Source organism: Uranotaenia lowii, chromosome 2, assembly GCF_029784155.1.
Source record: "Uranotaenia lowii strain MFRU-FL chromosome 2, ASM2978415v1, whole genome shotgun sequence".
NCBI lineage: Eukaryota > Metazoa > Arthropoda > Insecta > Diptera > Culicidae > Uranotaenia > Uranotaenia lowii.
The window spans coordinates 386,130,616-386,145,295 of NC_073692.1; the positions used below are offsets into that span (position 1 = coordinate 386,130,616).

Genomic DNA, 14,680 nt, shown 5'->3' on the forward strand with positions numbered 1-14,680 from the left:
CAATCGTACATGATCTCAAAAATTGATAAATAAACATCGTAGTAGAATGGACGACTTCAATATATTCACAGCAACGTAAATTTGCCTGTTTAATTTTATCTTCATTCTTTTAACTAAAAAAGACTAACTAAGAACTTCGGACAAGCCAGACGAACCAGTTATCCAGTTGAGTTTAAAATTAACAATACCGATTCTAGGCTTTTCTGAGCGAGCATTTTCTCGTATCATATCTGTTTCTATTTAGTGCTTCATGCTAGTTCGAAGCAATTATAAAACAGCTTAAAGCTAAAAATTTCCATTACGCAAATCATAAATGTGTCGCGAATCTATAACATCAATTTGCTCAAAACTCGTCAAATAATAATTCGACATATTCATAACTGAATAATAGTTTGTTATTTTGTTTTGTTTACATTTCACTTTCTTCTTGACAGTTCTCTCTGGTGTCCTTGGAGACATCTGGTGGCTCAACCAAAACACATTAAATTGATTGAAAACGGTCGTTGGAACTTTACACACGTTTCAAGGCTTAGCTTGTACATCAGTTCATCAGTGTTATAAATCCAAAGTTTTTTTTTAATATTTTCAAATTTTTAACCGACTTGTAACTACCTAAAAAAGAAAATTTGGAAAGCTTTTCTTTTCCCTGTAGCGCTTGTTTAGAAAACGTGACGAAAGCAAAACGAAAATCAAAACAACGTCTGTCATCGAAAAAAAAAAAAGTTCGTGGACGTTCCCCGCGGCTCGGAAATCAGCGGACCCTTGACCGGTGTGGTTGGTTAGTGGAAAAGGGGGCAAAGAGTGTAAACTTCACACCATAAGCGAAAGCCGACATCGATGTTCAATAAACAGAGACACTTCTCTGCTCTGCTGCATACCAGCGCATTCGGGTGAACCAGACAGACACTCGGACACCATCAGCAGCAAGCAGCAACCTTACAAATTTGATTCCAGGGCGAAATGGTGTAAGTACCAAAAGTTAAACTAGCGTGAAAAGAAGAACATATTCGATTGCTAGTTTGCCTGCTGTTTGTCCAATCAGTTGATATTGGTCGTCGTGGCAAGGTCATATTGCTTAGAGGTGCCGATATTACTGAGCACACCGGCGATATCACTATACGATATCGAAACCCCTATCAGTCAACAACAGTGCTCGCTCAGGGATGGCAATTCAGAATTTCTCCCAAGTCATTTAAGAAGAAAACAAAAAGTAGTCTTCAGCGGCCTCCATCAAGTACCTACTTACTAACTACTGTATGCAAGTCGCCATCACTTGACCTACTCTCTGCTCTCATTATTCCCTTGGCTGCTGGTTGCCAAATCACAACCATTGCGTGCTAAGTTTGTTTGCAGAGAATACTGCGGCATCTCGACGTTATCTGTCCAGTTCGATCTAGGTAAGTCAAAAAAAATTAGCTCATATTGCTTAGTTCACTGCTCTAATTTAGATGTGTTTTCTTTTTCTATGTAAAATTTAGATTGTAGAGCGTAGTTTTAGGAACGCCATGGCACTGCTTCCACCGGATCCAGTCTACTGCCTCAAGTCTCCGGATCTGAGTTCGTATAACTCGTTATGCTTCCATACGGCGGAGCGACTACATGCTGGTACAACCAAAGGAACGGTCCAGTTGTGGGATATGCAGGTAAGTTGATCCTGTTAAGAAATAGTACCTTCAACCGATATTTTTTGTTGCAAATATTTGAACAAACAAAAATTCCAAGACGCATTTATTCATAGCATTCTTCGTCTTAACATAAATTAGTAAGGCGGAGCTTTTTTTTATTCTTTCAGTAAAAATTTCGGTTTTTTTGCTAGATAATTCGCTCAAGAAAAGTTAACTTGTGGAACTAAAACAACATTGGAATTGAATCTACTCCAAGAAAGATCTAAGCAGCATTTTAATATTTGCGCTCTAGCCTGCTGAAACTACAGTAAAACCCAGCTTTTCCGACCTCCGGTTATCCGAGCCACCGTTTACATAAAAATAATCAGGTAAAATTGTGTTTCATCAGCAGAATATATTGTTATGCTAGTTAATCTACGTTTTCCGGCAAATTCGAAATCTGAAATTGCGAAAAACGTCGCTTATTGTCTTTCAATATCTGAAAAGAGTAGAAGTCACTTAAACTGTTTTGGCTTTGAGGGACTATTCTTATATCAGATAAATTTTGAAACTCTTCAATCCGATCAAAGATTAAACATTTCATGCAAACAATTTTACAGTTGTTCTGCAAAATCACTGTTTCTTAAATTTGGAGATGATCTGTTGCATCTACACAACGAATTTTGAAGAGTTGTATTTCATGTCAACAGTAAAACCTTTGATGTTGATGAAAACATTGTTGAAATATTGTATCTAGAGTGAAAAAATTTGGGCCCAAAATCCCATGTGAAATATTCTCAGAACCTCGAATCTAACGGAGACATATAAGTGAAGTGTTAAAGAAAAATAAAGCATTAAACAGGATAAATAAGGTCAAATAACGCTCTTCTTAGATGGCTTCGGTCCGACGGCAGATTTGAATTTCTGAAAAAATATCTGATCTGATTGAAAATCACGTCAGCAGTATACTTAACAAGGGTACATAAAATGTCTTCTTCAGAATCTAATAAATGTTTGATCGTTATTTGGAATAAGTCTTAGTGGAAGGCTAAATAAGTGTTAAAAAAAATCGTTATTATAATACAAATTAAACGATTTCAGACAAACCGATCGTCATATCAGCTTTCGGTCGGGACGAGTCCCATAATTAACGTAGCTCACACGGACGACGCCCTGATAACGCAGGAAAAAGAAGGCTACGTTAAGCTATGGGAGTTAACCAACTCGGCGTACGTCCTCCGTCATGAGGTCTGCACAGACCACGTAGGATTCTGCCGTTTTCTCTACCACGGGTCCCCCCAACGGGACCAAGCCAATGCTCCGTCTGTGATAATCCCGAAATCGGGATCCAACATTTCCATCCTATGCGGTCGGACTTTCACCGAGCGGCAGCTACTGTCCGTGACCGGTTCCGGTGCGATTCAATCCAAACTTCCTCCGCTGGGCACGGTGATGTGTTTCCTCCCGGTGGAACTGAAATCAACGACCTACCTCTTGGCCGGCTACGAATCCGGTGTACTAATACTGTGGGACCTGAACACATCGAAGCCCCTGAGCCAGGTGCAACTAGGTGCTAGCGACGAATGCCTGATGGCACTAGACTACGATCCCGTGACGAATCGAGGCGTTTGCGGCGGTTCTTCGGATCGAATTATAATCTTTTCCATTGATCGCCAATCGATGGGTATCTGTAAGAAGTCTGAAATTTGTATAAAAAATAAGGGTGTTCATCGGCTGCGGATCCGAAAGGACTTGAAGGTGTTCGCCAGCGGTGGTTGGGATGGTCGTATACGAGTGTTTTCCTGGAAAAGCCTGCGCCCGTTAGCCGTTTTGACCGAGCACAAAGGCGAACTGATGGACATAGTCTATTCGGACGAAAAGGTTTACATGTGGAAGGCTGTCATCATGGCTGCGGCCGGCTCAGATGGACAGATCTCGCTGTGGGATTTGTACAACTGAGCGACAGTGAAAAAATTGCCAACTTTCAGTACTTGTTCTTTTTTTATATTCTAAAGATTGTTAGATTTAATTGTTCCGTCATTACTTATCTCCTTGGAGACAATAGCTGCTTCACAGTGAAACTGTTTGTGCGCGCGGCCACAATAACTAAATTATCTGTTGGTTAAGTTAGATGGCTAAGTAGGAATCCTATTTGCTTAGTGTGTTAGGAAACAACTTAAAATCTTAAAAGCGTTCATACTACCCTGTTGCTTACGAAGCTGTTCTCCTCGAGACAAACAAACAAAAACAATTATTCGAATGTTGCTTTCTCGCGTAAGTTAGCATACTTTAAAAGTGCATCGAACTTCCTAAGCACAGCTTTTTTTCTCCATTTCTTTTTGTTTTTAACAACATCATCTTATCAGTGATACACTACCTTTTTACAACTCCAACAACTGAGAGCAAAAACTAAAAGTTTACGACTAGACGTTAAGAATAAATAAACACTATTTTTTACTACACGTTTACTAAAACAATACTTCTGGCTACGGCTTCTTTCAGGTGAACTAATCCGAAAGCCTTGCGATTATATATTACTTTATTCTGATTTTTTGAGTTTTTTCTATAATAGTAATAGGATTAAGTTTTGGTGGATCTTATTATTATCTTATTTACATCATGAATTGGATATCCTGGCTTTCAGATTTTTATTAATACATAGAGGATTATCTGGGATTATCCTTCCTAAAAGTTAGATGTTGAGTACCTTATTCTTTTTGATGAATTTGGATGATAACATGTTCAGTTCTTCATGATGCCTCTAAATTGATTCGTAATATTGAAATTTCTTATTAAGTTACATGTACACGTCCTTCAAACAATTTCTATAGAATAATCTTGGACAACAAATACCTATCTGGGTTAGTGAAACTTTGTAGCGTAAAGTTTGTTCTTATGAATTGGCGACAGCTTATTCCACCGATGAAGTACTGCTACGCATCTATCTTAGCGATTGAGACAAAAAATAACTGATGGAAGTGCTTCAAAATCCTGCGTCTGGATCGCTAAATAACCATGATGGTACCTAGACTGTTTATCAACCTAATGTTAGCACAAACAGGTACTTTTGCCATTGGATGAAATCGCTTCCAAACGCTCAATTCTCCCTGCAAAAAGGCATTAATTGGTAGGGCCACCCTCATCCGAAGCATTTTTAATAACTCGGCGACCCGATGCAGCAGGAGGATTTTTTCGAGCGTGACCTAGTTAACCCTTCAACACGTGCATTCATTGCTACAGTAATTAGGAAATGCCAAACGTGATGAAACACCACTTTTTGCCTTTTTGTTATAGAAATGGCTGATTTTGTAAAACCGTATAAGAATTTCCTGATTAAAAAAAAATTAAAAATTTTAAATTCCTATATTTTTATATTTATTGCTTGCTTTCCAGTAGCTACTTATTTTTTAAACTTAAACTGGAAAGGTATGCCATTTTAAGATTTCGATTTAAACATCTTAATATTTATTCATTTTTAGAAAATATTTTGAAAGTAAGTATGTCCACGTGGACCTGACCCAAACCCCTACCCTCCTCACCGTGGACATTTCCAAACCCCCCTCCCCCCCTAAGTTGTCCACGTGGTATGTGAACGGCCCCTAAGTGGACCTGTCGGGGAACTGAAATGAAGGGAAAAAATTCGTCAAGGATCACACAAATTGTGCAGCCAATGATTGAATTTGTGGCAATTTGTTAGAGAAAATCAGAAGGTTTGAGTTCAAATGAAAGAAACCAGTGCTCAGAGAAAGTGAAAATATGCTAATTGTTGCAAATTGTTGCAATTTGTGAAGCAGTTGTGGAATTTTGATCATTACCACTCCAAATGTAAAGAATTATTTCTTGATGTCAATCCCTTGGGTTCTAACGCTATGTATATTCCTAATTTCTGGATTCACCATAATATGGTAAGTATCAAGAGAGTACTCGCAACGTTTTGAAAGATTTTTGTACGACGCAGTCTAGCTCAGCGTCTTTTGTTTGAAGTTTCTGGACGAAAACAAACTGAGACGAAATACGAGTCTTAAGGAAGTTGATCTGAATCTCCCTTTGACATTATCCGTTCCTTCCAAATATTTCCTATACTTGTTATCAATAAGTTGGATTAATGTTATAAATGGCTTGGATTTGGAAAATATACTAGAAACAACTTGGTAAAAAACTCCAAACAAACTTCGTTGAGAAACTGTCGAACAGTTCAACATAATTAATTGTTAACAACTATTGTTACAGCAGTGGTGGAAGGTCTAGTTTATGTGTTGGAACGTAATAATCAACGTATCCTATGGTGCAAAGCATAGTAACCACTGTATCCCTAATTACCTAGTTTGTTAGGAAAATAAAAGTTATCACTCTTTGACGAGCATTCAACCAAGTTGATTCGGCTGTGTTTCACTCTGCTCAATTGGTTATGGGCCCAGCTGAATAATTAAAGCCCGGAAGATTCTGTAAGTAGTTTTCTGGAGAGAGATTCCCACAGCGGTCCAGCAGCGGCGGTGCTAGAGGAGTAAGCGGTCGGAATCCTTCGCAAATCAACAGCGAATTTGGCGATGGTTCGAATGATGCACAAGCACACGCAGGCGGAAACGTTCGACTTCTCGGACAAGTCAGTCTCCCAGCGCTGGAGAAACTTAAAGGTCGTGAGAATTACTCACCGTGGATGTTTGGCATGAAAATAATACTGATTCGAGAAGGCACCTGGTACGCTGCTTGCCCCGGAGGAGGTCAACATGTCGACGAGGAGGTGAGCTTGAGGGCACTCGCTACAATTTGCCTGAGTTTGGAGTCGGTGAACTACAGCTTAGTTCAGGACGCACGAACGACACAGGATTGGGAGGAGCTTCGAAGAGCGTTTCAGGACGACGGTCTGACGAGGAAAATCGGTCTGCTGCGGAAACTGACATCGATACGGCTAGAGCAGTGGTTTTCAAAGTGGTCCCTACCGCCCCCTTGGGGGCGTTGAGTGCTTCGAGGGGGGCGGTGAGAGCAACTTTGAAATTTAGGGGGCGTTGAAAGGGCTTAGGGGGGCGGTGGGTTCATTAAAAAATTCACATTTTCTCAAACTACAGAATAATTGAGAATTTAAATGACAACGAGTACGTCTAACGCCCAACAATAAAACGACAGTGAAGAACTCTGTAAACCAACCAAACTCTAAAACTAGGTTAATTACAAAAATATCTATGAGTTAACAGAGTTATGTGATTTTGCCTCCGCAGGTCTCAACACAGACACATTTTTTTTATTATGAGATTTCGTATACGATTTGTGTACATTGATCTGGTTTTGTAAGTTATTTTGGGTTATACTCAAAAACATAAATTTTTGATGGCAATTCTTGAAAGTTAAGATTTGTTTATCTTTAATTCAATAGAAAAAAAATGAAATTCTGAAATTTTTCATGATTAAACATCAAAAGTTATTCGATTTTATACTAAAATGTGCAATTTATGGACCTGTAAATACTGCTAAACTTAAAACAGTTATCACATTTAGACTACAATTTTCTTAAATTTGTCTAGAATCGTTTGAAATTTTATTTTTCTTCAATTTTATTTCAGACTTATCATTCATTCGAATCTTTGCTCATAAAAAATACTTTATCAAGAAATCAACAGTGAGTTTTTTACCAAAATTCAAATAGGCGTTTTATTAAACTTTTTTTTCCGAATTTGAGAATAAGTCCTGAGAATTTTATATTTTTAAAAAAAATATTTATCTCGAGGATTGATGCAATTTATTTTGATGGAATTTTAAGTTTTGTTATGCTCTACAGTTTATAGATTATCTGTTGGCTTTTCAGTCTTCTGAAATTAATTATAACACTTTTTATAAGTGCTTCAATAAACCTTTTCAAAGTATACTACAATAAAATGTCCAAAATATATGGTTTTTCAACGACCCAATATAAATTTTTTATAAATATTTTCGGAATAATTGACTCAGGGGGGCGTTGAGCTCAAAAATTTAGCAAAAGGGGGCGGTGAAGGAAAATAGTTTGAAAACCACTGGGCTAGAGGAATGCGGAAGCGTGGAATCACATGTCGATAGTTTGATGTCCCCTGTTCATAAGCTCGGCGGGATTTGATTCCGAATAGACGATTCGTGGCTGGCGGCGTTGTTGTTGATGGGACTCCCTGTGAATAACGAGCCGATGACCATTAGGTTGGAGGCTTCGGGACCAGCGCTGACGGCGGATGCGGTAAATACTAAGATACTGCAAGACGCTAAAATTCAAACAGTATCGAATTCGAGTGGTGCTGATGGCGCGAATCAAAGCGGCGAGACGGCAAGAAAGACGGCGGTTGTTTTTTCTGCGGAAATCCTGGTCACTATGCGGCGAAATTTCCCCAGAAGACGGCGAACAACAAGGCAATGTGCAGCGTGTTTTCGATTGGCAACGTTGTTGAGTCCGAGGGGTACTTTGACTCTGAGGCAACATTATAGCTTCTGGAACTTATCAAGAAGGGCTATATCGATTCAATCGCAAGATAGATGGTTCGTTGCTGACGGTAAGCGCAGAAATGTGGCACAAACGCTTAGGTCATCTCGGTCAGCAGAACATGACAAAACTGCAATCGATGGTCGACGGTTTGAAATGGTCCGAAACGATACCCGAATGTGTGACATGCATCGAATGGAAGCTCGCCCGAAATCCGTTTCCTTCAAGTTGTTCCAAGGCGAAAGGTTTGAAATTGAAGGTCTTGAGAACAGACAACGAAACCGAGTACGCCAACGAAGAGATGGGGGAAAGTTTCGAGAAGGACGGAGTACAGCAACAGAAAACCTGCCTATACACTCCGCAACAAAATGGTTGGCAGAGAGAATGAATCGCACTCTTCAGGAAAAGGCACGTGAGATGTTAAACGATTCCAAATTTCCGAAGCAGTTTTGGGCTGAAGCGATTTTGACGGCAGCCTTTATCACGAATCAGTGTCCATAAAGAGCGTTGGAGAACATCACACCCGAGGAAGCATGGTCCGAAAAACGTCCGAACTTGCATCATTTAAAGGTCTTCAGTTCACGAGGTGAAGCAAAAACGCAAGAAGCTGGATCCGAAGTACCAGGCATGCATTTTCGTTGGGTATGCCGAAGATTCCAAGGCATGCAGGTTGTACGATCCGGTCCTCAACGAAGTGTTCATCAGCCCTGATGTCATCTTGGGGAAGAGGGAAAGCCGACAGACATCCTTGGTTGCTACTGACAATCCCGTGATTTACGCTGAAGCTCTGGCGAGGCAGGACCGAGGCCAATAGTTGACCGCCATGCGAGAGGAGATTCAAACCTGGGAGTTAGCTGATTTTCCAAAAGACCAAAAACCGATACACAACAAGTGGGTGTTCAGGACCAAACGATATGCTGACGGACGGATCGACAAGTACAAGGCGCGTCGTGTCGTGAAGGGGTGTTCGTAACGTCCAGGAATCGACTACGACGAGGTCTATTCACCGGTGGTCCGATATTCGACGATTCGATATCTGCTGGCACTTGCAGTGGAGCACGACTTGGACATCGAGCAAAAGGATGCTGTGAGTGCGTATCTACAAAGAAGTCTCGGAGACGAGGTCATATTCATCAATTAATCGGAAGTATCGACGATACAAGCAATAAGGTCTGTTTACTCAATAAAGCAATCCGGACAAGTGTGGAACGCACAACTGAATGGAGCACTGAAGGAGTCTAGCTTATCGCAATCTAAGGTGGATAATTGCCTGTAGGGGAAAGGTTTCCTAAATGGGCCTATCGGGTTAAATGACCCTACGGCTGTTTGATGTAATGGCTGACTTGGGTGGTTTTTGTTTCTTACTCAAATATACTTAAGAAATTAAACATATTTCAGCTTTTGTGGAGGTTTAACAATGATTATATAGTGGAATAATAGAGTGTTTTTGTATGCCCCCATCATGTTTGTAAAATGCCTCCATCCTAAAATAACAGGTTAAATAGAATAAATAAATGAATTTTATCATTGAACCTCCAAATCTAAGCTTTGAATAACATCTTAAGGGAGAATTGAAGATCTAAAAACAGATTTGATAAAGTTTTTCTCATGGATGAACTACCTCCATAGTAAGGCAACCCTAAGTTTTGTTTTATTCCATAAAATTATAATATACAAAGATTTTTATAAAACTTCAGCTTTGTCGTACGGGAATTATTATTTTCTTGCAGTTTCAATGAAATTATACGGAAATATTGCCCAAAAAACAGAAATTATGTTCAAAACATAAATAGGCGCATTTAGCCCGCACGGTTTGAGGTTCGGCATTTTAGACAACACTTATAATAAAATCGTTTTCTTGGAAACAGAAGCAAATTTTAACATAAAAATTACTCCAATGTACAGAAAACAGATGCCTGTACACGTGTATATAGTTTTTGTACAGATATTTGATGTGATATTTGATTAAATCAGTGTTCTGCTTAATAGGCGCATATAGCCCGCTCCTCCCCTACTACAAGCTGGCGTGTGGAAAAATGCTTTTCGTCACTGTTTGAGTTCACGATTTTCTTATATTTTGCAACGACCCGAGCCTTAAGAAGAAGCTGAAGGAATTTCTTTGTCAGCGGTTTGAGAGGCCCAACTTTTTCTTGGATTACTAATTTCCCGTAACCGAGTTAATGGTAGACTGTGGATCAATCAGGCTTAGTACGTGGAGAGCATCTTGCAGCGGTTCAACATGGGAAACTGTCGCCCAGTTTGAGTTCCGATGGATCCAAGTACGAATCTGGACAATACGATGTGCCCAACCACGTGGGATGAAATTCTAGAGAAGGAGGTTCCGTACAAGGAAGCTGTTGGTTGCCTGACATATTTGGCTCAAGGAACGAGGCCGGATATTAGTTTCGCCGTGAACCAGGTCAGCCAATTCTGCAGTAACCCTGGTCGCCCACACTGGGAAGCTGTGAAAAAGCTATTCAAGTATCTGAAGGAAACCGTTTCCAACTTATCGAAGACAGCCGAACAGGATCTAGTTGGATGTTCGGATGCGGATTATGGAGGAGATCCTGATAGCCGAAAATCGACAACTGGCAATGTTTTCACCATGATGGGAGGAGCTGTGTCATGGAAAGTGAAGCGGCAAGCAACTGTTGCGTTGTCTTAATGCGAGGCGAAGTATCTTGCGCAGCCCAAAACCACTCAAGAGGCTCTTCGGTGGCGCCATCTACTTTGCAAATTTTTTGGAGAATGAGTCATCCCGGTACGATGTGACAATCAATCCGCCATCTGTATCGAAAAAACCCAAGGGCACCATCCGAGAACGAAACACGTGAACATCCGGTATCACTTCGTGAAAGATGCTCTGGAAGAAGGCGTTGTTGATCTGTCTTACATCAACAGAAAAGATCAACCAGCAGGGTTTCACCAAGGCGTTAACGAGTCTGAAGCATGAAACGTTTAATAAGTTGATAGAACTCATAGCTTAGGGAGGAGTATTGGGACGTAGTTAGCAGCGGTTCCTGTGGAGCAAAGCATAATAACCTCCCTAGTTACCTAGTTTGTTAGGAAAATAAAACTTATCACTCTTTGATGACCATTCAAACAAGTTTGTTCAGCTGTGTTTCACTCTGCTCAATTTTAAGGTTGCCAGAATTTTCTCAGCACGTATCCGTGCCGGACAAATCCTAGCAATTTTATATGGAAAACCTGACAAAATCCGGGCGTCTAATTTCAAAATTGGTACCATAAATCCGAGCAAATTTTGTCAAAACTCAGAAATTACTCAACAAAAATCAAGAAAAATTGAAAAAAAAATTTCATCTAAACTCATCGACAGATTTTAAATTGTATTTTAGGCTTCCAAAATAACCTTGAATGATTATTTTTATAAAACTTTGATGAAATACAAGCAACCGGGCTGTTCCCAAATTTTGTATTAAATATCCAGGCAAACCCGGAAAAAAACCGTTTCAGTAATTTCATTTCAAATACAGCATCATTTCAGCGAGTTGTTTTGAATTTTTGAAGTACACTTTTATGGCCCAGAAAGTGCCTCGATTTCTTACAAGCCTTTGACTAAGGCTATCTGTTTTGTGCAGTAGACAATACAAAGGTATTTTGAAAAAGCCGCATAATCTTACTATTCAAAATTGAAGCTATTTCTTTAATTGATCGATAATGGCGCCGGCAACGTTCTTGCACAAAGAAACCAGGAAGCAGAATTAACAGAAGCGTATCTTAATGTTGCGAATGCTTGCAACTCTTTCGCCTCTTTATCTGTTCCGCATCACATTTCTAATGATCATTCCTTTTTTGTTTTCTGATCACGCTTTCAAATGTACATCAGACCATTTACAAATCAGGTTGTGCCTACTGTTCCTTGGTCAGAATCTCTCAGCACAGTTCAAATTAACATTTATCATTGAGCTAAGCTCTTCTTACTCTAAGTATTAGCACTCCCAGAGCCACCACCATCATCTCTATCTTCGGCACTCCGCTGATGCTGCTCATCATGATGTCCCACAACCAATCGTTTGCGCTTTCGCAGCGGACGACTACGTTCAACCAGCTCTTTCCTATTTTCTTCTGCGACCGCGGCAGCTTCGGCTGCAGCAGCTGCTGCCGCATCAGCCGCTTCCTCTTCCTCCACTCGTCGTTGCTTCTGTTGGGGAAGTTCCTCGATCAACGCTTCCAAGTGTTCCGTTCGCTTTGCTGCGTTCAACCGAGTGATTTTGAATTTCGGCAGTTTGTGCTCGGCAATCGGTTCGGCGTCACTCGTTGGGTGGTCCTCTTGATTATTGGTTTGATCGTCTGTTATCGGTTCCATGGAATAACTAGGTCCACCTTCTTCAGATTTGTAGGGTGAATCTAGTTGTTGCTGCTCTAGTTCCCTTTGAAGAATTCGATTCCCGTGGCTGGGAATGGTGAAATCCAAAGGATATTCGCTGAATTCGAGTCTTGGGTCCAGGTCACCTTCGCTGATATCATCTCGACCGTCGGTGGTGTTTGGAAGATGATCGGTGGTGGATGCCGGTGAGTCACTGGAGGTTGGTTCAACTTTTGGAGTTTCTGGGGTAGGTTTTGGGGCAGTGGCTTTGAGGAAGTCGATTAGCGGAATGGGTATTGGGATTGGAAGTGGTAATGGGATTACTATCGGGTATGGTACAAGGACTGTGACAGGAGGTGTTGGGAATCCGAAGGGTGGTTGTTGAGGCCGGTTGAGATTGTCTAGTTTAGGTAGAGGATTATTTAAGGGTGGAGGAGGAGGCATAGAATGTTGAGGCGGTGGTGATCCAAAGTGGAACGCTGGATGCATTTGGGGAAATGGAGGCCGAATAGGAGAGGGCATATTGGGATGAAACTGAAGAAAATGGGGAGGTAGATTGTGAGGAGGTCGAGGCGTTGAAGTCTCTCTGGATTCAAATTTGGTGGGAGTTAGGGGATGTGGTAACGTTTTGAGATCGATTGCACTTCGCAGGTTTTGAACTCCGCCACTGGTAACTGTAGAAGGTTTTGGCATCACAGACGAAATCGGTAAGTTATTGTTGATAACACTAGCGTTGTTATTATTGTTGCTGGTTTGAACAAATTCTCCTTTGTTAGCAGGTCCTCGTTTCGGATGAACCGACGTCTGTAAAGGTCGTAATCCAGGTCGTCGTTTACGATTTGTTTTCATGGGACTCCTGATTACTGTAGTTTGTAGACTCTTTGACAACAGCTTGGAAGCTGGTGCAACGGAAATCATGGGTTTCTTAGCTGGAGGACTGTGCATCCCAGGAGACGGTTCCGGAGAAGGCCTCATCAACGATGAAGGTGCTGGTGAAACGGATTCTGAACGATCCGAAGGTGGCGAGGCAGATCGACTTTTACAATTTTTCAACCAAAGCTCAGGCGTTATTAAGCTTCCTAGAATAGAAAATATGTATAAGCTCATCATTACACATTAAATAAAATCATTACTATCCTACCTCCACTTTCAATCTTCTCCTTCAGGTGCGGGTTCATGTCCAGATGGGCTTGGGTTTCGTTGCAGAAAATTTGCATTTTATACTGGTTCAAACACTTATCCGAACAAAATTGAAGCTGGGTGGCGCCATCTTGAAAGTCCACATAACTAACGGCATGGCGCACGTGCCGACACCAATCGCAAGTTTTGGCCCGCTTGAACGAAGCCCTCCGACTCTGCGAAAAGCACGACTCGGAACAGAAGATGGTTCCCTCGGTTGTGCCCTGGATGCCGGTTTGATTCGGAGGAATACTTCGACGGCACCAGGCGCAGATTGGTTCTGGAAAACAAAATTGGTAAAAATATGTGAAAAAAGTTTAAGATATGTAAATTTAACACATGGCGGACCAATTTCGAGGATTCTCGTTTTTCGCTTGCCGCGTTTTTACTATATTTAGGAGTATAACTTATGCATCTGATAGAACATGCATTGTAGATACCACTACGGTTAGGCCAACCATGTGAACGCAAAAGATACAGGAACAAAAGTAAAATAGAATATAAAGAAAAAAAAACAAATTAAAAATAATAAAAAACGGGCTCACCAAATCAAAGGGAAACTACGATAACGGATCACTCAGTACGCAGGAATAGCTTTAACTGCGTTAAAAAATTCTGGGAACGTGGCTTGACTGATCAGGTGATGTTGGGGAAACTGCCAGCTTCGCTTTTTCGCAGGAACCAAAGCTAACTAGAAGGTCTTTTGTTTTTGGTGGGTAACTTTTCCAGAGTCCGGTCGGTTCTATTTTCCGAACTTTAACTACCATAAAATAAGGTTGTCATATTTCCCTGTTTTACCGTTTGCCCGGATAGTTAATAAAAAATATGACAAAAGTTCGGTCCGGCCCGTATGCCCGGATTTCATTGAAAAAAGCCCGGATTTTGTCCTGATCTTTCACTTTATTTGCCAAATTCAAATTTTGTTGCAAGAATTTTTATTTATGCGTACAAAACAAATTTTTTTTGAGCAAGTCAGGAAGCCTACAATTTAAAAACTGCAGATCTGTTATGATTAAACCAATAAATTTTTCAAGTTTTTTTTCGTCATTAGTGTTGACTAATTAATGGGTTCGGGCCAAATTTGCCTGGATATTGAACAAATTTTTGGTCCACAGTTTGAAATCAAATGCT

General features: G+C 40.6%; 3 protein-coding genes across 5 annotated transcripts in view; 2 read left to right on the top strand and 1 right to left on the bottom strand.

Moving 5' to 3' along the window:
* The first annotated feature begins 713 nt into the window (after positions 1-713).
* Positions 714-3,822, top strand: LOC129744687 (guanine nucleotide-binding protein subunit beta-like protein 1). The gene is made up of 3 exons (XM_055737333.1): positions 714-1,397; positions 1,479-1,643; positions 2,706-3,822. Exons 2-3 carry the CDS (start codon positions 1,506-1,508, stop codon positions 3,561-3,563), a joined length of 996 nt encoding a protein of 331 aa, XP_055593308.1. The 5' UTR covers positions 714-1,397; positions 1,479-1,505; the 3' UTR covers positions 3,564-3,822.
* A 1,370-nt stretch (positions 3,823-5,192) lies between these two features.
* Positions 5,193-14,680, bottom strand: part of LOC129743894 (sine oculis-binding protein homolog B) — a 131,125-nt gene continuing 121,637 nt past the window's right edge. For all 3 annotated transcript variants that reach the window (XM_055736128.1, XM_055736126.1, XM_055736127.1), the window contains 2 exons: positions 13,512-13,829; positions 5,193-13,449 (listed from right to left, as the gene is read on the bottom strand). In XM_055736128.1, the coding sequence (XP_055592103.1) occupies positions 11,987-13,449; positions 13,512-13,829 (1,781 nt within the window). In that variant the 3' untranslated portion in view covers positions 5,193-11,986. The remainder of the gene's footprint in view (positions 13,450-13,511; positions 13,830-14,680) is intronic.
* LOC129743247 (uncharacterized) lies at positions 10,313-10,708 on the top strand. The gene has a single exon (XM_055735223.1). It carries the CDS (start codon positions 10,313-10,315, stop codon positions 10,706-10,708), a length of 396 nt encoding a protein of 131 aa, XP_055591198.1.

Excerpts from the sequence above, each read along its gene's own strand:
- LOC129744687 (XM_055737333.1), top strand. The coding sequence starts at position 1,506 with ATGGCACTGCTTCCACCGGATCCAGTCTACTGCCTCAAGTCTCCGGAT. Across the intron at positions 1,644-2,705 it reads TCCAGTTGTGGGATATGCAG|ACAAACCGATCGTCATATCA; the intron begins GTAAGTTGATCC and ends AAACGATTTCAG.
- LOC129743247 (XM_055735223.1), top strand. The coding sequence starts at position 10,313 with ATGGATCCAAGTACGAATCTGGACAATACGATGTGCCCAACCACGTGG.